Source organism: Anoplopoma fimbria, chromosome 21 (assembly GCF_027596085.1).
Source record: "Anoplopoma fimbria isolate UVic2021 breed Golden Eagle Sablefish chromosome 21, Afim_UVic_2022, whole genome shotgun sequence".
Lineage (NCBI taxonomy): Eukaryota > Metazoa > Chordata > Actinopteri > Perciformes > Anoplopomatidae > Anoplopoma > Anoplopoma fimbria.
This window is the reverse complement of record NC_072469.1, coordinates 21684500-21705819: the sequence shown is the minus strand read 5'-3', so window position 1 is coordinate 21705819 and position 21320 is coordinate 21684500. Positions and strand designations below refer to the sequence as shown.

General features: G+C 41.0%; 2 protein-coding genes across 6 annotated transcripts; one reads left to right on the top strand and one right to left on the bottom strand.

Annotated features, from left to right (window-relative positions):
- Positions 1 to 7486: 7486 nt before the first annotated feature.
- On the bottom strand, positions 7487 to 15922 carry armc1 (armadillo repeat containing 1). Of its 4 annotated transcripts, none has more exons than XM_054622785.1 (7): positions 15756 to 15922; positions 14799 to 15010; positions 14004 to 14095; positions 12009 to 12201; positions 11292 to 11408; positions 10464 to 10538; positions 7487 to 9822 (listed from the first exon to the last, which is right to left on the bottom strand). In XM_054622785.1, exons 2-7 carry the CDS (start codon positions 14958 to 14960, stop codon positions 9631 to 9633), a joined length of 831 nt encoding a protein of 276 aa, XP_054478760.1. In that variant the 5' UTR covers positions 14961 to 15010; positions 15756 to 15922; the 3' UTR covers positions 7487 to 9630. The 4 variants fall into 4 exon arrangements, with proteins under 4 accessions (XP_054478760.1, XP_054478761.1, XP_054478762.1 ...); XM_054622786.1 differs by having other exon boundaries at positions 14799 to 15007; XM_054622787.1 differs by having other exon boundaries at positions 15679 to 15762.
- A 377-nt stretch (positions 15923 to 16299) lies between these two features.
- mtfr1 (mitochondrial fission regulator 1) lies at positions 16300 to 21206 on the top strand. 2 transcript variants are annotated; one of them, XM_054622777.1, is made up of 8 exons: positions 16300 to 16353; positions 17069 to 17177; positions 17366 to 17464; positions 18211 to 18344; positions 18473 to 18714; positions 18880 to 19144; positions 19509 to 19689; positions 19787 to 21206. In XM_054622777.1, the coding sequence occupies exons 2-8, from the start codon at positions 17142 to 17144 to the stop codon at positions 19832 to 19834; spliced, it is 1005 nt and encodes a 334-aa protein (XP_054478752.1). In that variant the 5' UTR covers positions 16300 to 16353; positions 17069 to 17141; the 3' UTR covers positions 19835 to 21206. The 2 variants fall into 2 exon arrangements, with proteins under 2 accessions (XP_054478752.1, XP_054478753.1); XM_054622778.1 differs by lacking the exon at positions 16300 to 16353 and adding an exon at positions 16366 to 16390.
- The last annotated feature ends 114 nt before the right edge of the window (positions 21207 to 21320 follow it).

Below are 21320 nucleotides of genomic sequence, written 5' to 3'. Positions count from 1 at the left end.
TCAGCTCACAATATAACATCAGCAGCTTAAGACTTTCTACATGTTGAAGCAGTTTCAAATCATCAACAACCACAAATCAAGAAATTAGCATGTGGATAATGTAAAATAGAGGTGTTTTGTATTAAAGAATCAGAAAATTAAAGGTCCTACTATGAATGCACGATATTGTTCATTGTTCTCTCCTGGGTTTTTGTTTTGGTTGGTACACACAGCACAAGCTGGCACAGCGCTATTGTTGAGCAAAAATAGTAAATTAAACTGAACGACAGTCAAATCAAAGAAATTATCACATGTTTATGAATATTTAATATGGTCATGGCAAATAAGGCAAGTAATTACGAGTTTCCATAAATTAGCAAATTGTTATTTTATGTTAATGAGAGATCTTCAGTTTTCTCTCATGAATAATTTATGAATCAACAAAAAAAGTTTAGTGAGGAAGAAATGAGTGAAGTCTGACTGCCGTGCTGATCAGACACGTGCACATGAGAGAAACACACAGCTTTCCTATTGTTTTGTTCAATTTGTCTCTTGATATTTATTGGGCTGGAGATGGCAGGTTTTTATCAGATGAATGTACGATGCAGCCGGGTGTGGAGTTGTTTTGGAAGGAGAGGTGATACTGGCATCGCAAGCAGACACCACAAACGCCTGTCCACTTTATTCACAAAGGACTATAGTAGCTTCTGTCCCAAAGGTACAGAACAAAGAGATCTTGCAAGGGAGAAAATGCCAGGATAGTGGGGAGTTGTGAGGGGGATATCAGCTGTCAAATGTTAGCAAAATGTTGAGATTTTTAAAATAACAGGGCAGAGGAATTGTAGGAAATGTTGAATTGGCATACAGTGAAGACCCGGCACACTGGTGCGCAGGGAGGGGTTTCACTAAAGGGGTTAACGTGGAGGCGGAGGAGAGGAGTGGGTGGGGCAGGAAGGGCAGCGAGTCAGAAAACAAGAGCAAAACAAATCTGTGATCTGGAACTCAGAGAGCAGCCACTCAGGAGGGATTAATGAGAAGTAGGAGGCTGTGAAATTATGTGGCCTTTGAGTGGGGAGAATGGCCCTAGCGGAGCATGGCCCTGAAATGAGGTGAGACAAACTTCACCTGATCCACAATTAACGGCATCATGCGGATGGGTGACACGGGGGTCACAGCAGGGGAGGGTGGGAAGGGGGAGGGGGAAAGAAGGAAAAAATCACAATTCACTTTGTGGCAAATTATCACCCCTCCAAAAAGGGCAGCCATCAGAAAACCAGGACTCAATGAGGGGAGGAGAGGATTTTACACACCTGTCTTTTTTAAAAGGCAGCGCCAGGGATGAGAGGAAAGCTTGTTAGAAAGATTTATGCTTAATAAGGACAGACAGTAGCAGGGGATGGAGACAATTAACTGTATGGGGAAAAACACCATAAATAAAGAGAGGAAGAGTGAGAGACAGAGGGAGGGAAATGGGGTAGAGTTGATAGCACAGAGGGTGAGGAGCAATAACAGGAGCACAAATGATTAAGTGGTGTTAGGGACTAAGAACACTTGTTTGCAAGGACAATCTTTGTGTGCTTTTGTTGTCTGCCGGCCGCCTTTATCTTTGTGTAATTCTCCGTCTGATGAAATGTGTTTAAAGAGATGAATTGGGATCGGAGGAGCCGTCCTGACATGATTATGAGGGATTCATCTGCAGCCATCTGCCACCGTTATGAAAGGGGGGGGGGGGGGGGGGCTAACAGAGAGATGGAGAGAGAAAGGGAGAGAGAGATGGAGGGAGGAAGGGAGGGAGGGGAGTGCAGACCTTCTGTTCAGCAACTCTGCCACAAAAAAACCCCACCATTACACAGGCCTCTGGCCTACAGTTTAACATAAAGGCTTGCTTCGCCCCCAGTATGTGAAGGGAAGCTTTGGGTCCAATTAAAGAAGCAGAATCGGGTCATGAAAATTGCGAACATCTTATTGTTTTACCGGTGTCAAAAGCCCATTAAAACAGTATATTAACGACAGAAAAGAGTGCTTTGATGCTATATGCAGAGACATGAGCGCTGTTCTCCTCCAGAGCACATTCAGATACCATAACATGAAATTTAAGAATATTTTTCAGGTACTGGTATCATATTCCGACTTCGAAATGGGCACCTACGGACTACATCATGTTCACACACCAGTTGGAGGAGAGGGCACAGCAGATGGGTCCATTGCTCATCACAACGTCCACTTGTTCTAAAGGGGAAAGCGGGGGCCTCAGACAGCATGTCTTAAGTTGTGTAATAGGCTTTTAGTGTCACAAATGAAAAGTCACACGTTCATTTTTTTTTTCTCAGGTTGTTTGTTTTTTGAAAGATTTGTTCGCACAGCTCAACATCACTGTGGATTGTATAACATAAACCAACATGATGTGATATAGGAGAACAGAATGTAGGGAAAAACATTAAAATGCATCACTTTTGTTGATGTTGATGAGTATTATTTCACTCTCTAATCTGTCAGCTGTTGCCATGGCAGCTGGCATGCAGTTTTTTATTTTTTTCCAGTTATAAAATCATAGTCTGTGTTATTTGCCTCTGTGGTTGAATTTTGTATCGACATCTGTCTTGTTTTTATGATCACTTTTTCTTTTTTGCAACGTGTGAAAAATCCCCCAGTTTTCCTGTGTTTTAACAAAGCACCTATTTCATTCTGAGCCACTATACGACTGAGCCATCACTTCATATTACAGGTCAACGTTACGGTGCTTAATTATGTGCCGGCTGCTCGGGGCTCCTAATAACCTGTCATTGAGGGGAATTTGAATGTCACACCATATTGTTGGGCCCTAATGGCAGCGGGCAGATCCACTGATGAGCCGTTTTGGGACAATTACAGTGGATATTCAAATCACAGGTCTAGGTGTGTGGCGAACTGCAGTGCACACAATCTGATAGCGGTCTGACGTGCACACACGCATGCACACGCATACACACACTTGTTGTATCCTGACCCCGCAGCCCAACTCTCTTGACACATAAAGAAGATCCCCCCCCCACACACACACACACACACACAACACCACCACCACCACCACCGCTGCTGGAACAGTTTAACTGGAGCCTGATCGCTTTTATTATCCGCCTAATCCAGATATCAGCGATTTCATCAAGCCGGGAAGATATGCATATCATGAATTATTTTGACACCGGGACCTTTTAATTTTCGCCGGCAATATTTCATCCCACCAATCAGTGCCTGGAGTGGTTGTCGGACGTGGCGGTGTCAGAGGACGAGGCTCCCCCCTTGCGGATCCAAATCATCCGGGGGACAATAATGAGCTATGGCCACAATTATGAGCTGCCTGTGTGTGCATGCATCTCATCAAGGCCTCCATGCAAGCTGCTGCAGGAGGAGGAGCACGCACACAGACACAGACATATACAGACCTATAAACAATAATAAATAATAATAAAAAGAAAACAACAACAAGATGGTCGAATTTTAAATCACCTCGCTTGAGAGAGAAGTACTGGATTATCGTTTTTGAAGTACCGGTACTAGTATTTTACTGCTACTATGGCAAATATTACTGCACCTTCTGCAGTGACTTTAAATATATATACAGTAAGTACATTTAGTAAAGTGCTGTTCTCAAGTAGGCTACAATTACTTGTCACTAACATACTTGAGTACTTTATTTTCTGCAGTTATAAAGCATACACCTCGATAAGATCATGTATTTCACCCCTTTAGTTAGTTGCTTTGTTGATTCATAATTTCCATACAAAGGATATGTTCTTGAATGCTACATTGCTGTATAATCACAGTACATTACTGGCAATGTTGCCAGTAATGTACTGTAACATTTTCAGCATCAAAATAATACAATTTACTGTAATTGAAGCATGCTGTCATAGTTTCACTAGAGAGATATTGTACAAGTTATAGTATCCATACTGTGTCTGACAAATACAGTAACTTATAATAATCAAAATGTACAGTAATGTCAGCGGTTAGCAGTGAATACCCATAAAAAGAAAATATTGCACTTTGGGATTAAGGGAACAAGGGTTTTGACTCCCAGAATGCATTGCTTTTACAGCAATATACAGTAAACGCATAAAGCAGTAGGTAACTGTTAGAATTTTACAGTAAATGTATATCAGTGTTACAGTGTAAAGTTACTCTAATAGGCTATGTGGAGTTGTTTAGTTAACCTCTTGTTAACTAGTTAGGTCTACAACATTTAACTGTTACATATTAATGTATTATTCATAGTAATTAAATATTAAAATATATAATACATTGACATGCGCCCATCTTCTATATGATAGTTTTACTCATCATTTAAGTACATTTTTCTTATGCTTCGGTACACTTATTAAAATTGAATGCCTTTTACATGTAATGTGTTTTTACATTTTCCTTTGTACATTACAACGCATCTGTATAATTATTCCATCACTGCTTATTAATATTTTACATATCTATAAGACAAATGATCATTTCACAAAATGTGATCCATTTTTATAGACTGTACTACCACCAGTAGTTAACAGTTACCTTAACCAGCTATGCTCACATAAATCAGTAATAAATAATATAATATACAATAGCCTACTGACAGGAGTCATGATGGGTATTATTACATTTGAGTACTTAAGGCTAAGTACATTATTAACGCTGAACTTGTGTTTAAAAAATATTTTCCCTTAATAGAGGAATTATAGCTTGTAACTATGGCCTTATTAATAGTGGATAGATATTTTAGCTGTGCTTTTTATATCTTTTAAAACAACTTTTGGGTTGCCAGATTGGGAAAAATTCTTTCCTGATCAGTTGGACCATTTGCCCGCTTAGCTCTTATTCACAAATGCAGACTTGATGATTGATACTGGAGACTTACAGGCCTGTTAGAATGAGAGAAACCAATGAGCATTTATCACAACAAAAAAATAATAGACACTTATTAACCAATGATAAATACATAGTTACACCTCCTTTATAAAGAGTGTCTTAAAAGTGGTATCTATAATTCTATCACCATGGAGACAAATAACAATGTTATAGGGTAAAAATACTTTCAACCTCAGCTACTACATTAGTAACATGTCTGTTCCTTTACACACTCACAGGCTACATATGAACTCATAAAGATGCATTATATCCTGCAGCACAGGGCTTCATGTCTGCCTGTGATATGTGGACTGTGTAACTTAATACCCTGTGTCTTTGCTCCCTGTAGAGCGGAGTATTACGTGAGCAAATTGGATGCTCAAACAGTCAGTCCGTGACCTTCCCTCATCCCGGATGTTGACCCCCGTATAAAGAGAGACATTACATCTCGTTACACAACAACACAGCTCCGGCGCTTCTCTGCAGATAAAGAAAAATGTCTCAATTAAATCTTCACCGGATCCCCCCCCTGCAGAAGAGTTATCGCCGCCCCGGCAGCGCTGATCGCTACACTCACACATCCTCAAAAGTTATTTGACATAAATTGCCGGAGTCACATCATTTCCTGCCACACTCTGCGCGGGATTTATGGCTGATCCCATTGACTGGGAGCTGAACCTCCAATAAAAATTCCTCAAGAGCCCATGGGGCCGTGAGACGCACCTATCTCCCCTCCATCAGGCCCTCTCTCCCCCCTTCTGCGCGCAGATTAACCATGCAAATACGCACAGGTGGGAGGATGATACCGACAACACATTTATGCACACATTATATGCAACTGGGCTGATATGACCGTGAGGGGGGGATGAGGACTGTGCACAAGACAGGCTGATTGTGTTTTATCTGATGGGGGGGATGAAACAGGGGAGAATGGCAAGGTGGTTTCTCCAAAGAACTCAAGGAGTAAAAGTGAAATTATCTGTGGCTTTTAATTTGAAAAGGAGAGATGAGTGCCACTTTGATGTTCTCTGGAGGATATCCCCTTAAAAAACTTCTGAGAGGAGTCATATAATAAAGCATATGAACCCTTAAGGAAAACCATTTCAAACTGAAAATTGCTTTCTACATTAGTGCTCAGACATTGTGGAGAAAAGGTGCACACTATATTAACTACTAAAAACAACCTTATGGCTGCATTAGTCCACTGATATTACAGTCGGAGGTGAGCGAGGCATGTTAATGGTTGCGGTGTGTTAATGGTTATGATCAAGCTCAAACCGACCAGATGGAAATGCTGTTTCAGCATGGTTCCCGATAGCATTAAGACGCCTTAGGTCATCTAATTACAAACAAGTGTTTTTATGAGATGTTTTCAGATTACACGCTGGACGACACACTTCATCCACTTCCTCATTTGGTTTTCCTTGTCAGGCTTACTGTCTCTCTCTAGTGGTGATAAGTGAGAAGTCTGAGCTCGGAGGCCTCATAGGCCTTTTTCTAATGCAAATCACACACCTATATTGGGTCACCGTGAATGGTTGGTATTTGTACACACACTCTCTGGTACTGCAAGAGACACATTAGAGTGATTCTGAAATGTAGAAGGTATTATGTTACATCTACATATGTTATATCTACAGCTCCATCTTTAACCACATGAGACTAAATGTGAGATTTGAAACTCAACTTTTAAGCCAACATGGATAAGATAAGTTAAGTCAAGTCTTAGTCACAGATAAAATGGAAATTTGAGCTTCTAAAAATCCCTGACAACATATGCCACCTCCATATGCGGATGAAAATCATGTTATATGATCTGAAAAGCTCCAGTTAGATTGTCAATAAAATATGAGATGGTTAAACCTCTGAAAATCTTTCTGGTTGTAGCTCTATTTAACAAATTACCTTTGTCTGTTTCACTTTCATCTGTGCATTGAATGTACACCTGATTTACAAAAGTAAGCTTTCAAGTAACACAATGATTTACAAGCTGTTCCAAGGCTGAACTTCTTCACCCATCAGATTTGCAACAGTTTTGCTTGTGCATCAACTAATATTTGATGTCTGAGGTTTCCACTATGAATTTAAAGTTGTCTTTTGTCTTGCAAAAATTAGATGTAGAATAGCTCTCTGATAACTTACAAGTATAAATGAAGGTTCAACTTAAAATGGCTCGAGCATGTTAAAAATTGTTAGAATTTGTCATTCAACAAGCTCTCTGGTCACCTTCCGTTCAGATAATACAGCAGAGCAGTGAAGGCCTCCCCTCCAGCTTGGCACAGCGTTTCATTGGAGGCTCAGCAGCATCAGCAGCAGCATCAGCAGCATCAGCAGCATCAGCAGCAGCCGTGGCTCCAGGGCCTCCAGCTGGGGCTGGCTGCTGCCTACCAGCACCGGGCTGGGGAGGTGGTGGGCAGGCCACAGGATGGCCCTGGGGCCCCTCACTTATGCACCAGTAAAGAAAACTGAATTTCCCCTCTCCCTCTCTCTCCTGGCTTAGAAGGGTTGTTGCCTTCAGCATTTTTGATTTGACAAAGTAAAGTCTGAATCGCTGGTGTGACCACTGCACATGCCATGAGGAGTACAACACACAAAATCCGTAAAACCCTGACTATGAAAAGAAGCACCAGACACATTTTGGATTTTAAGTTTATCATGGTTTGCATTAACAGTCTATGGGAATCTACATTTTTTAAGATCTGCATTACATTATATTACATTTGAGGACAGACACATGAAGTCTGTACACATGAAGTTACACTTTTGAGGACTTAAGTTTGTTTGTTTGTTTTTCTTGTCACCCCTACAGATGTGGTTAATCTAGCAGTTGTGGGAAATTTACACTTTGATCAACACATAAGAACAGTTCTAAGAAACAATGTTCAAGTATTTTTTTTGGAGTATGAGCTGACACCAAAATTTTAAAATGCAATAACAAGATGCAACTTAGAGATTTATTCTGTGCAAAATGGACAAATAAAGAAGAGATCTTAATACTGATGATAATCCTAATTTTTAACTAATACGTTTTATTCCAAAACATTATTTTGAAGGTTGATGCTGATCTAAAACAACTACATTTAATGCAAAAAAAGATTATTGCTTTTGCAGAGAATAACCACCATCAATTCAGATTATTCAGGTCATTCTGTGCCATTCCACTATCTGCTTTGACCTCAACCAACTGTGACATCTCCGCACCATCAGAACAATAAAGGTCGCTTGGTCAGCATTGTATATAATAATTATTAATGACACCCACACAAGTCAGAGGAGATAATAATTAAACCTGGAGTGAGTCATGGGGATGTGAAGGCTAAACAAAAGGAATAAACTCACTAAGCGTGTTAGCATTAGCTGCTGTAATCCTTTTTTGTGACCTTAAATGCAAATCCGTATTACAAAAAGAGAACAAAAATTTCCTTCACATGTAAGGTTTGAGATTTTAGGGAACCAGGCACCATTTACAAAATGTACATAACCACACCTTTGTTCCAGTATAGCACTACTGCTCATATTAGAGAGTCCTATGTATGTGTGTGTGAGCGTGCACCAACATGATCTTTGCTTTAAGGACACTGCTGGCTAAACTGAAAATTGAACTGAACAGGTGGGTCAACAATACTGTAAAAATGTCAGTGGGAGTCCAGGTAACACAGGAAAGCGTTTGACAAGCAGGCAGCTAACAGGTTTGTCTTCTACATGCTGAGCAAGGGATTTACTAAAACTACAGAAGACTATAATGCTGAAGTGAGATAGAGGGCTGAAAGCAGAGGTAGCCTTAAGTCTGTGTAATAAACACAAAGGAGCTGTAACACAACTCACTGCATTACAGTATCAGTCCAGAGATGGACTCCAGAGAGTCCAGCTAAACACAGCGGGGGTTGGTATATTAAACAGTAAAGGACTTCTTATTTCAGTGTGCAACAAACAAATGCAGGCGAGCCGTGGTTGAAGGGGCTGCGGCCTCTTGCTGGTGGTCTAGTTTACCATTACTACTGAAGAAATGTCCCTCAGTGAGCTAAAAGCTGGAGAGGCTGGCTGCTGTTGCTGCTAAGGGCAACATGGGATGCACAAACGTTAAATGCTTAGAAGCAATTCGAATTACTGATGAAAAAAAAAAAAATAACATTACTATTATGTTAAAGTAAAATGTCAAAAAGGCACACAAAAAAACACAGATCTAGGCAATCAGGTAAGATGGCACAAATGATTCAGCATGCTAATAAAACTGAAGGGGGAAGAAAAAAAAATCTGCTTGATTAGTAAATTGAAAAAAAATAAGTATAATAAAGAAGACAACGATTGAGAACAGACACCGGAGGAAAGCAACATAAAAAAATCATGCACAAAAGAAAACGAACTCCCAATTTTCAACGTATTCAAAATCAGCCTCGGAACATTTAAATACGCCTGTCACATGTCCACTCTGTCACCGTAGCGATACACATTTCCAAAACGCTATTTGGTTTCGGCTGACTCGAAGTCCTCTGGCTATGTCTTGTGAGATACTTATGCTGCTAGTATATAGTTGTGCCCAAACAGCCAGTGGTGGGATTGGTAGCTCAATATGTACACAAGTTAAAGTTATTGCAGGTTCCACTTGGCAGTCCAGCACTTGTTGCACACGTGGCCGGGTTCTGTGTGCTTAGCAGAGGGGGAGTCTAGACTAGAGTATGGCCGCGAGGCAGGGCTTAGTCCGGGTCAAGGCTGAGAGATGCTAAGGCTTCAGCTGGACGAGAAAAACAGGGAGCAAAGAGAGAGAAACACAGGAAGTGGTCACCAGTAAAAGGAGCGGGTCAGGAAGTTGGCCGCCGTGCTGAGCCAGCCCATTCCGTCTGTGATGGAGCCGACGCGTGTGACCGCTTTGTCCGGCTCATCGGATGGACTCTCCTCCTCGGGCAGATAGTCTGGGATGTCTGTGTTCTCCTCTACCGGCACCGCCGAGTCCTCCTGGAATGGCAAGATCAGCTGCAGAAAGACAAGACAAGTGTTTGATTTAGAAAAAAGTTTTGTTTATATTATCTCAGGTATGCAGTTTATCCAAACCCTAATTCCAGGATTAATGTAAAACACAGAGGAATAATCATCACCTAAAATCAGATTATGTGACTGAGCCAGGTCTGACCCCTGCTGGCCACATTTAGTCATGACAATTAAAGTGTTCATTGACAATTATTTATTATCATTTGAGCAAAAATTATCAGAGCTCTTTACAGATTATTGAAAAACAAACACTTTCGAATCTCATATGTTGTTAGCAGTCTCAAATACAGCTTCATTAAACTTGAGCTCCAAATCTGTAACACTGCTGTAAAAAAAAAAAAAAGAAAAAAGGTGCAACTGGAACTGGTCATGTGTTTGGCAAAAAGAAAGTAGCCTACAGGCTGAGGCAGAGATGTGACTAGCTAATCACGTCAGTGTGAATAAGTCTCAGCCGCAGGCAAGGGCGGCTACACTCCCTGTTCAGAGAAACACACAACATAGAGTGGGCATGCTCATCCATCAACTGGAAAATTAGTCTTATGTGCAGCAATTTAAGGTTAACGGTACAGATCAGAGAGGGTTTTTATCCTTTCTTTCTCACAGATTTGTGTCTCAGTTGTCCTTACCTCTTCTCCGCCCTCCGTCCTCACCACCTGCTGAGCTATCATTACTTTGGTGGAGTTGATTGCTGTGCCCAACGCCTGTGAAGGTGAAAAAGAAGAACACATTTGTTTTCATTTGTGATACTTTTTTATTTATTTTTGTCTTCAGCTCAAACATTAATACTTTTGGTAAAACAAATGTATGTCTGCTTTGTTAGGACTACAATTTTATCCATTTAAGGCAAACCAGATCGTTTCTGATCAAACTTGACAATTACTTGCAGGTTATCACTACCAGTAATAAAGTAAATGTCTAACTTTTTCACTTTTGCAGTGACTGAAAGGTACAGTAATCAATAAGTCACAATAAAATGTACCAGCCTATATATTTTTGAAAGAAAGTCTTTAATAAATTAGTGTATAAACTTTAAGGACACATGTAAACAGTGTTTCCTTAAGTGATTAATCCGGAATAAGGGTGTTGCGATACACCGGTATTAACTATAATCGTGGTATTTTAAAATGTAATATTGATATAATATTAATAATACACAAATGATAATATTGTGTCAATACTCCAGCGCCTCTTGAATCAAGCATTTGAACAGTTATGGTTACAGACTATCTCTTCACCTCCCAACACCTGTATTTTGGGTGTAATCATTTGCAAAAAAAAGAGACAAAACTCTAAATAAACAAAATAAAGATGAATTCACTAAGTTCATTCACTAAAATCAAACTACACAGATGGTGAAAGAAGCAGCTGGTATTGACCAAAATTACAACTGAAAATCAATTGTTATACAGTGTACCCTAAAGTTCCTGATATTCTGTGTCCGGACAGACCCTTACCTCAGCCGTAAGGTCAGAGCGGATCCTGACAACACATCTCTTGACAGCCATCTGGAAGGTGAAGCTGATGACCCCTCGAATCTTCAGCAACGCCTCCTCACAAAGGCTCCTTCGAGCCTGACAACCCGACAGGAAACAGACGAAAGGTATGTGTTGATGTGCGAAACAAGAAAGCCAACATTTTTTAAGGGCACGAGTACGTTATAGAGTATACGATTGGAAATGTGCATGATGCAGAATCAGCTTCGGTTTAAAAAAGGTCAAATGTGGCCATAAAAACTAAAAAAAAAACACTAAATTGCTACATACAACTTGCTGTTGAGAAATGCCGTTTCCAAGGCTATGGCTTCTCGCTGTCACAGTGTTGTGTGTTTCTGATGTAGTGATAGCGAGGCAGCCCACCAGAGGCCGTCTGTCTGCTGTAATGTAATCTGGCTAGGTGCAAGCTTCCTGCAGAGCAGCATTCAGGTTCAATCTCAACGTCCTGCTGTTCAATGGCTGACATTTACAACCTGACCCCTCCACCCCCCTATCCGGAGCCAGATAGACACCGATAAGCTGCTCCGACAATCTCAAACACCGATCATCACTGCAGCAAACACGACAGCCTAAAAAGAGATTTTTGTGCATAAACAGACATCCGGTTGTGTCTGAGCTGAGCGTGACAGATGAGTGTCAGTATGATGTTAGTCCTGAACGCATCCAGTTGACACTCACCGAGTCATCCAGTCCATCAATGTGCAGCACCACAGTTTTGGCCCTCTTGTTGTTGGAGCCCAGGAAGAACTGGGCTTTGCGCTGGCAGGAGGCAGCGGCTGCCTCGGCCTGTTCGGCCTCTTCTTTACCGGCTAACTGCAAAATCTCATAGATCTCAGAGGCCAGCAGTTTGGTCTCCCCAGGTGTTGTACTCCTTTGATATGACAGCGAGAGAGAGACACACGGGGGAAAGGAGAAAAAAGGGAAAGGGGGAGACCATCATGAAATGAAAAAAAAGTATGTTGTTTCATTAGTCAAATGTGGTTTATGTACACACAAGTGGTCAGTGGTGTTTTTGTAAGTACATTTGTAACAACAGGTGCATTGCAGTTGAATGTAGGCATGATTGATGGCAAGAATAGGTCAATGGAATCTTTTGCATTTTTAAATGGCGTGTCATGATATTTCTATTTAAAGGAAAGCAACAGACAAATCATGGTGCCTGTATGCCTTTGTGGAAGAGAAGAAGTGTGACTCGTGCCTGAACTTGAAATGAGTTGATTATGCTCCCATTTTGTAAGCCTAAAACTGACGCTGGAGATGTAGAACTCCACAGTGACAAACATTTACCACCTAACCTTTCAATTCATTCAGAAATACAGTCAATCTTAAAATTAGTAAAGACAGTGTTGCTACGTAGCACACAACATCCAAACTCTAATTAAGCCTATTCTGCACTTCAGTCAAAAAAACAAACAATGCAGAGCATTGTTTTCAAGCGGGCAGCATCTTTCCTGGAAGAAGCCACATAAGGTCAGTTGCAGTTGCTGATATTTTGTGAGGGATCCTAAGATAAACCTGTGGGCTATACTGCTTTATATGTTATCAAGTCATCACTCCTTCTTTAGTAACAACACACGACATGAGCTGTCTGGCATGGCTGCCCTCTGGGACCCCTGGTGCTCCGAGGCGTTGTACAACACATCCCTACTCCGGCTCCACGGACGCCAAACACCCTCCTCTTTACCTCCATGTATTGAGTAAGAGGCAAAGTCTTCTCGAGCTTCAGATCTTTATGCGTTGAAGGAACAAAAATGGCATTCACACCTGTTTGGTGCAACAATGCCGGACTCTCCCCCTCGGCCATGTGTTCCCACTCTGTCCAGCTATGATCGACCTCTACCCAAAGTCAGACTGACTGGACTGCGAGCAGGGAAAGCTGCTGCTGTTACTGCAGGGCTCCTCTTGACGCCATGCCTGACTAGCCGAAGTGACTGGCTAACTCCAGGGCAAGCGAAAGCTTTGCCGCAGGAAGAGAGGGGGGAGGGGTAAGCATAATCATACAAGCTGCAGCCAGCCACTTGAGCATAGGTCTATTCCTATCAGGGTGCTGATGAGGACCAGCAGTCACTTAGCAAAACTGCCACAGACCCTCGGGTGAGACCAGCTATCTGGAGCACAACACCTCCTCAAACCAGACTTGCCTACGACACTACATTAGTCACCAGAGTGTTTTCGTGATGTTCTTTTAGAATGTTGTAGACTAAATTGTGTACAATGCTTTCAGAAAAGCCTAGAAATGATACAACACTAGAAACAAGCAACAAAGAAATATGTTTACTACATCATGTGAGCAAAATGAGCCGCCTCTGCAAAAATAAACCTCTAACTCCATGAGAAAACAAGAGCAAATATAAGCTAACATGAGTAAAAACATGCAAGCAAACTCATCAAGAAATTGAGAGGTGGCGAGATGCATTAAAATCTATAACATGCAGAAACAGCAGTCTGACTGTTTAGCACCCTATTCTAATTCAACTTTAATCACATTCACCCTGACATGGCACACGGAAGGACATCATCCTGTCTGGAAAATCTGCAGACTGGCACACATTGTCCGTGCAAAACAAAAGAAATCCTAGGTTAAGGTTTTAGGTAAAGAAAGTGCACAGTGAGCATATGTGTATGTGTATGTGTATGTGTATGTGTGTGTGTGTAGTGGTGACAGGGACTTGCTTCTGCATGACATTCTGCAAACTCAGCATCATGCCCAGCTCGCCCTTCATCTTCTCCCTGTTGGCTCGACATTCTGCCAGGTAGCGCACGGCCTGTAGGGACAAGGGCAACTGTTATCTATCCGGCGCTAAAAAGCTGACACTCTTTGTGATATCGTAAGAGGGAGATAGAGAGAGAGAGAGAGAGAGAGAGAGAGAGAGAGAGAGGAATGTTTAAGTATTACATAACCAAAGACAAATACACATGGAATGACCCCGTGTTTACACGTCACGGGTTACCACCAAGGAGCCACTGTTACATAAAGCCACTTAAATTTTTTCTGACAATACAAGTCATGTGCTGTACAAAAGGGTGGTGGTGGTGGTGGTGGAAGTGGGGAGAGGTTTCTAAATCAAGACTTTTTTTATTGCGTTGTCAACACGAAACAGACAGCAGATGTCACTATTGGACAGTGGTGTTAAATTTGTAGCCGTTTTAAAGCCTCCATGTATCAGCCTGTGACTGGGACACAGTGGTGGGAGGAATGGCATATTATTGACATAAGCAGAAAACACCTACTTACAGAACCAGAAGGTGAACACAACCAATTTTTTAATCAAGACAAATTTAATGAAACTGCTGCTTTGAATATTTTAAGTAGCATGTTAAGATAATTTATCTCCGTCTTTGTATAGTTACTAAATAATCAGCCCTGTGTAGTCAACCCTTGTAGTTATGCAACAGTAACTATGCGTGATGAAAAGAGTCTTATGTGTGAACACATAAAGAAGATGTGAACATATGGATGCTGCTTACCAATAGCGCCGAGTAGACGACCTGTGGATTGGGGTGGTCCAAAAAAAGGATGAGACCTGGCAGACAGCCTTGGTCCTCTACAATGGCTCTTCGGTTCAGGGGGTCTGCGGCAAGATCTCGCAGCTGGTTCACCACAGTCAGGGCATCCAGCTCCGCACTCATGGTGCCTCTTGTCTTGATGCCACGCACATCAAACCAACCTCTTCACTCTACTGAGGAAAAATCAAAGTAAATCAGGGAGCGTACATTAAACAAACCAGGGCTGCAGATAATTACTATTAGACCTGTAGAATCTCAATTAATTATTAGGACAACAATGTCAGAAAATGTCCAAGATTCAAATGTATTTTTTTGACCACACAAATACCTCCAAAATATATTAAATTTGCAATAACATGCAGCAAATATTCACATTTGAGAGGTTGGAAGAAGTTAATGTTGGATCTGTTACCTTCATAAAAGCCCAAAATAATTGATTGTCTAACTTGTTGCAAATGTTTTTCAGTCAATCAATTAATCAATGATTAAATCAATTGATTCAACACTGATACAACTGCTTGGTATGTGTATAAAAATGTATATGCAACTATTACACTTAATCCCATTGCCTTAGTCCACTTCTTACTGGTTTGTTGGACTTCTGGTGCTTTATATCAGCAACAACCTCTGAGATGTGTCTCATTTGTACATTTACTGATTTAGTGATAAGCATTGATAAGGCTGTCGTTGTCACGGATATTATATATAGCTTAGCATGCTTCAGAAGGCACATTGTGGGTTCAGTCTCTTTCTTTACTGCTTACACAATCATGTCATTTTGTACGACAAAATACAAATACTTGTTTTCTGCAAAGACACTTTCCACGACCCCCAACCTCACCTCAAAACACGCCCTGTCGCACAGAGACTCAGCAGCTAAGCTAGGCTAGCTAACGTAGCCGGACCATTAAAGCGTACCTTTTTGGACAGTTTTCAGTAAAATCATGGGACAAGCCCAGGCTGACTTCAGTTACAAAAGATTCAAAAACGACGTCACAAAAAAAAAAATGTCGATGCCACTTTAAAAAACTACAGTAACAAAAACAAATCCACGCTAACGCTAGGCCTGCGCCGCTTTCTGTAGTTTGCTTCTTTAGCTAGCAGCTGGGACCAGTGTTTAGGTTCTGTGGCACATCAGCGGGTACAGCTGTTTTGTGAGAGCGGACATCCCAGTTTCCCACATAATCCCAGCGCACCGCACCGAGCACACCGCCCGGCGGGGAACGAAGAGGAGCATAACGAGCGTATACGCGCTATCTGGTTTGTGATTGGACGGGAGGATAATGACCGATTGACATGCGCGCCAATCATCTGAACGTTCTCGTTTAAAGGTCGAAGCCGGTTGGTTGATGCGTCTGTCAATCAACGTGAGTAGCCAATGGGGGCATTCCATGGTCACAACCTAGCTGTTCTAATCCGTATAATCCCATTGGCTCTTATCGTGTTCCTCAAGTCTTCCTCCGCCCACATGGACACAAGGTGGAAAAACTAAAAAAAACTTCTAGAGTCAGTTTCGGTAAGTCTCTTACTCACACCGGTCGTCGATTATGAATGTAAAGTTAACATGTAGTTGTGTATCACACGTTAGGGCTGCTGCATATATATAGTATATAGATATTTCCTAACATGTGTCAGTGATTGTGGAGTTAGCTCCCGCTATCCCTGTTAGCATTATGTAGCATTAGCCACTCTGCCCGCTGAAGCTCATATTTACTTTTCCTTTGCAAAGACATCAGTTAACACCTGACACAGAACTGCGACTGGTTCACTTTAACATGTCTCTTGTTGTCCTGATTTAACTTTAAACATGTACAAACAGTGGTAAAGATTAGCTTGTAAACGTCAGAAATCTAGATAAATGTTTTTTTTAATGCATTTCTAGTTAACCTTACGTATAGCTTACCTGTCCCTGACACATGTTTTTATACAGTTTGAAATGAGCATTTAACAAGCTTTCATTTTATTAATCTTATGCATGTACAGATAATAACTTGTATTTAGTGAGTTTGTACCTTGACAAGTTGTATTTCACTCCCACCTTTTTCTAATTCCTTAATCAGTTGTTGGCAGCAATGACATTATGGAAATATATTTATATTGTCTGATACAGAATGTATTTCTTTTGTATTGGAGCATCTTAGCATTGCAGATGCATAAAACTCACCAAGAAGTTTTGTGTTTAAGGTGATTCAACCTGAGTTTCTCCTTCTTGTTTTGTGTTTCCTTTTCAGATGACAGTTTGGTGATGATGCCCTTGGTGTTGGGGCATGTGTCCGTCTGCCCTTGTGAAACACATCAACAGAAATGAGTGAGGACAACGCACGGATCCAGATGGACCTGGTATGTGACGATTCGTGTCGATGTTTGACTCAATAATTGTCGGCTAAAAGCAGTATTTCCATACATACAATCAAAACATAGATGCTGAAACACCAAGGTGTTGCCTGCATGTAGTTTATGAATTAAGTCATCATTTTGTGTCTGAGATTTGAGATGTAAATTATGTGTTTCATCTTTTTGTTTTGCAGGCTTTTGGATCAGCCAAGTCCTACGGGTCCTCCAGAAGTATTGTGAGGAGAATAGCTTCTAGTCTTCCTATTAATCCCTGCCCTAGGGTTCATTTTCAGGTGAGGGAAAGCTACCATGATCATCATTTAAATAGTGTTTTGGTGTCATTTAACAGACAGACCAGTCGGTTGGTAGTATGTATACCTATTATTTTAAGATAATAGCATGTTTTTGTAGCATTTATTACAACCTTCTGCCTCCTCTTCTGTCCTTCTGCCTGTCTCCTCTGACTGTTGGAGTCACAGCCATGTGACAACAAATCACACACACTCCTCCAACTTCTGTTTACCTCAGGATGTCTGACTGTTTTCATTTATGAACCATAAACAGAGTGGATAAAGTCATTAGAACAGAGTTACTGTGTGTCCACAAGTATTTTTAACAGTTAACAAGTCAACTTTTGAGATATTTCAATTCAGTGGCATGTCGTTTTAAAAAACTGAATCGCTTCTCTTTACTTTTCTGTCTCTTTCAAAACTGTGCTTTCTCTTTTTCTTCTTATCCTTTGTCTCCAGCTACCTCCCCTAGCTTTGAGGAATGCAGTATGTCTGCTTTAGGTCAGTGTGTTCGGCAACCTTCAGTAACTTTGAGTGGATTTAAGACCTACTGAACTACCTTCTAATTTATCTGAGCCTCTCATTAACATTGTATAGATTCCCTCCATACCTCCTCCCTCTGAACTGCCCTTATTCCATATTTTAACTTAATGCTGTGTTGTGGCGTGTCCTGGCATGTGCTCTTCTCTGGCATGTTTTCAGATTTTTTTTTGTCCAAGTTTTAATCATGGCTTCTCTCTCCTGGACAGCTTTATCCGTACAATGAGGACAATGGTGTAATGATTAGCACCAGGAGGCAGAGCGGCTTGGTGGCCTCTCTGGCCGATGTCGCCTGGATTGACGGGGATGAGGAGGACGACGAAGACTCTTTTGGCAGATCCAGGTGAGTGTGTGTGATAGTGATCGGTTGGTTAACATCTTCAAGGGGATGATTGCAGTTTTATGTGTAAGAATTTACCTTTTCCCGTGAGTAGCATCTGGTAAAAAGTTAATTAGACCCTGTTGAAGCAGGTCAGCGATCCCGCCCGGATTCGTGTTTCGAGCCCGCCAGCCTCAGCCTCATCCTCAGAGACAACCCTTAACCCGCCAGAGGTCACTACCAAGCATACACCAGGGGGCTCCGGATCCCCAGGGGCCAACAGCCGCCAACGATGAGGCCATTCAGAAGATCGGTGCGTTGGAGACGGAACTTGCAAAACTCAGAGCTCAGATAGCACTAATCGTATTGGCTCAAGAAAAGAACACACAGCCAGGTATGTCTAACACAGCCCTCAAAATGTTATGTTTGTCATAAATGCACAGAGTGATATGTTTTCCTCTTCACTCCACTGCAGTAATATCGAAGGTCCTCTAGATGGCAGCAGAGTTTCACATGTCACACAGCTTAAAAAATAATGATTTCCTTTGTTTCACCTCAGCTGCTACCGCTGGGATACCTCCACCTCCCCCTCCACCCTGTGGCACCCTGCCTCCCCCTCCCCCACCGCCGCCTCCTCCTCCACCACCACCACTACCTCCACCCTTTAGTATTCAGCGGACATTTTCTGCCATTGACTTGATAAAGGAGCGCAGAGGGAAGAAGACAGACAGCCAGACGGGTTTGGACTCAAAGCAAGCAGAAGTCCCCAGCATGCTTGATGTCCTGAAAGACATGAGCAAAGTCAAACTGCGATCAGTCAAAAGGTAGGTCTCTACTTAAAATGAGAATCAATGAGAATACATCCAGATACATTTGGAAATTATATTAAAAAAAAAAAATAATAGTATTTTTCAAGGTACTAGATGTGTATCCCAGCTAACAATAGGTGTTAATGGTCTTGTCTGCGTACATTACTGTAATGAAGTGTTGTGTTAAAGTTCAACATAACAACAGATTCAACCCAAGCTGAGACATCTTTTCCTTGTTTGTAGCTTATTCTATCATCAGATCAACACATGTAGACCTCTGTCGTCTTGAGCAGCTGCTTTAAATGGAAAGACATGTCTTTTACAACAAAAATAATGAAGTACTAATCATTTGTAATTGTTCTTGTTAACTCTCTCATAGTCGGCCAGCGGACGGTGATGCCAAAGTGAAGTCCTACGAGCCTGTAGACGCTGCTTCTCTCATCGCCGAGGCCCTGAAACGCAAGTTTGCCCATCGCTATCGACACGACAGTGAACGAGGTGACAAGGACGATTTCAAACTTCCCGAGCCAGAAGTGAAACCTCAAACTGAAACCCCTTTGGTGAGAGATGTTTGTTTATTCATTATTCATTAATGAATCCTGGGTGAACCAACTGAAAAAATGGTTTCTAAAGAAAATCTTCTGTCTGTTTTCACAGTTTGGGCAGCACATGTTAAAATCAACTGGGAAAAGGAAGTTGCTGTGAACAGCTGATTCTAGTCTCGAGATCCAGATGTGTTGCGGACACTTTGAAGTGCCTTATCACATCCTAAATATGCTTCTGTGGAAGAACAAGGGATTCTGCCTGAAGTAGATGACAGTCTGCTCCAAGTATCAGTCATCTCACAGTGTTGTATCCAAGTCATCTTCAACATCTGTTTTTTTGCACTTTTCTAAATTATAATATTAGCTTTCTGTTATTCAAACATGATTGTTTTTGTTTAACCGAATGTCTTTCTTTTGTTTGTTTTTGTGTTGAATAGTTTAAGCGTCTGTCCTGATTTAAAGTGTCAGAGGAAACACTACAGAATTGATCAACCTTATTAGTTTTATTGCTCAATCATAACTAAGATTTTTTTTTGTTAAACTTGTTGCACATCACATATTTGGTCATGTTTGCATTCCCTTTTTAAGGGGTCTGTGAAAGCTGAAGGGTTCTTCTACCACAGAAGAAAGGGAGCACTTTCTTACTTGAGGAATATTGTGCTGTATTGTTTATACATGTATAATAGACTAATTTATGATTGTGATCCTTCTATTTATGTTGTGGTTTTAGTTGATGATTAAGATTTGAACAGGTAATTATGTCCTAGATTTGTCCATTATTAATTCCAGGTGGCTTTTAGAGGATTTTGTACTTTATCCGTTGAGCCTGTGTGAGTTGTGTCACAGTTGCCAGTCTTGCCGAGGCTTGTGTCTCTTTAGTTTTAGTTGACATTACTTTTCTCTTTAGTACGATCTGTTAAGGAGCCAAAGACATTCCAGTGATGATCTGCTAGATTCTGCCTTACACTGCCAAATATCTTTTTTTTTCTCCTCACTCCCATTTAAGATGATTCTTAAATAATGAGGAAAACCGACACTGTAACTGAAGCAAAGTTCACATTTCTTGTTTAGGTTATTGACGTTACAGGCGAATATGCAATGTTTTGTTGCTTTATCTTTTTCTTGGATAAGATTCTTTTAGATGCTTTCCCAGAATTTAAGACTAAAGAAAAAAAAATATCATGGTATTTTCACATCTAGTTTCTATATTAAAAACATTTAAGTAATGGGTCCTAAGGTACCCATTGTTATAAGTATTCCAAAGGTGTAAAATTATGCTTTTGTGCCAGTAATCATCACATTCTAATGCCTCAGTTGGAAAAAGACACATCGACACCTCGGGGACCTTTGAGGTTTTTAGCTATTTGTTCAAAGTAACTGATTGCACATTGTTTCCAGTGTAGTTGCTGCTTCAAGTCAACTCTACTAATATTACCTTTTTATTGGGGAACGTGGACTGCATGTGTCAGAAGGATGTTGTAGAAAAATTGTTAACTTAAATTGTCTAATCTCTAAATAAAAGTTTATGTTCTGTCCTGACTTGCTCTGGTGTAAATCTGTCATTTTTTTTACCTTAATGAAAGTCCCTTATCCTCTAATTAAATTAACTAAACTTCCACAACATTGATTTAACATTTACACATTTC

Excerpts from the sequence above, each read along its gene's own strand:
- mtfr1 (XM_054622777.1), top strand. The coding sequence starts at position 17,142 with ATGAGTGAGGACAACGCACGGATCCAGATGGACCTG. Across the intron at positions 17,465-18,210 it reads GCCCTAGGGTTCATTTTCAG|CTTTATCCGTACAATGAGGA; the intron begins GTGAGGGAAAGC and ends TCTCCTGGACAG. Across the intron at positions 18,345-18,472 it reads GACTCTTTTGGCAGATCCAG|GTCAGCGATCCCGCCCGGAT; the intron begins GTGAGTGTGTGT and ends CTGTTGAAGCAG.
- armc1 (XM_054622785.1), bottom strand. The coding sequence starts at position 14,960 with ATGAGTGCGGAGCTGGATGCCCTGACTGTGGTGAACCAGCTGCGAGAT. Across the intron at positions 12,202-14,003 it reads TTGCAGAATGTCATGCAGAA|GAGTACAACACCTGGGGAGA; the intron begins GCAAGTCCCTGT and ends GTCATATCAAAG. Across the intron at positions 9,823-10,463 it reads GGACGGAGGGCGGAGAAGAG|CTGATCTTGCCATTCCAGGA; the intron begins GTAAGGACAACT and ends GTCTTTCTGCAG.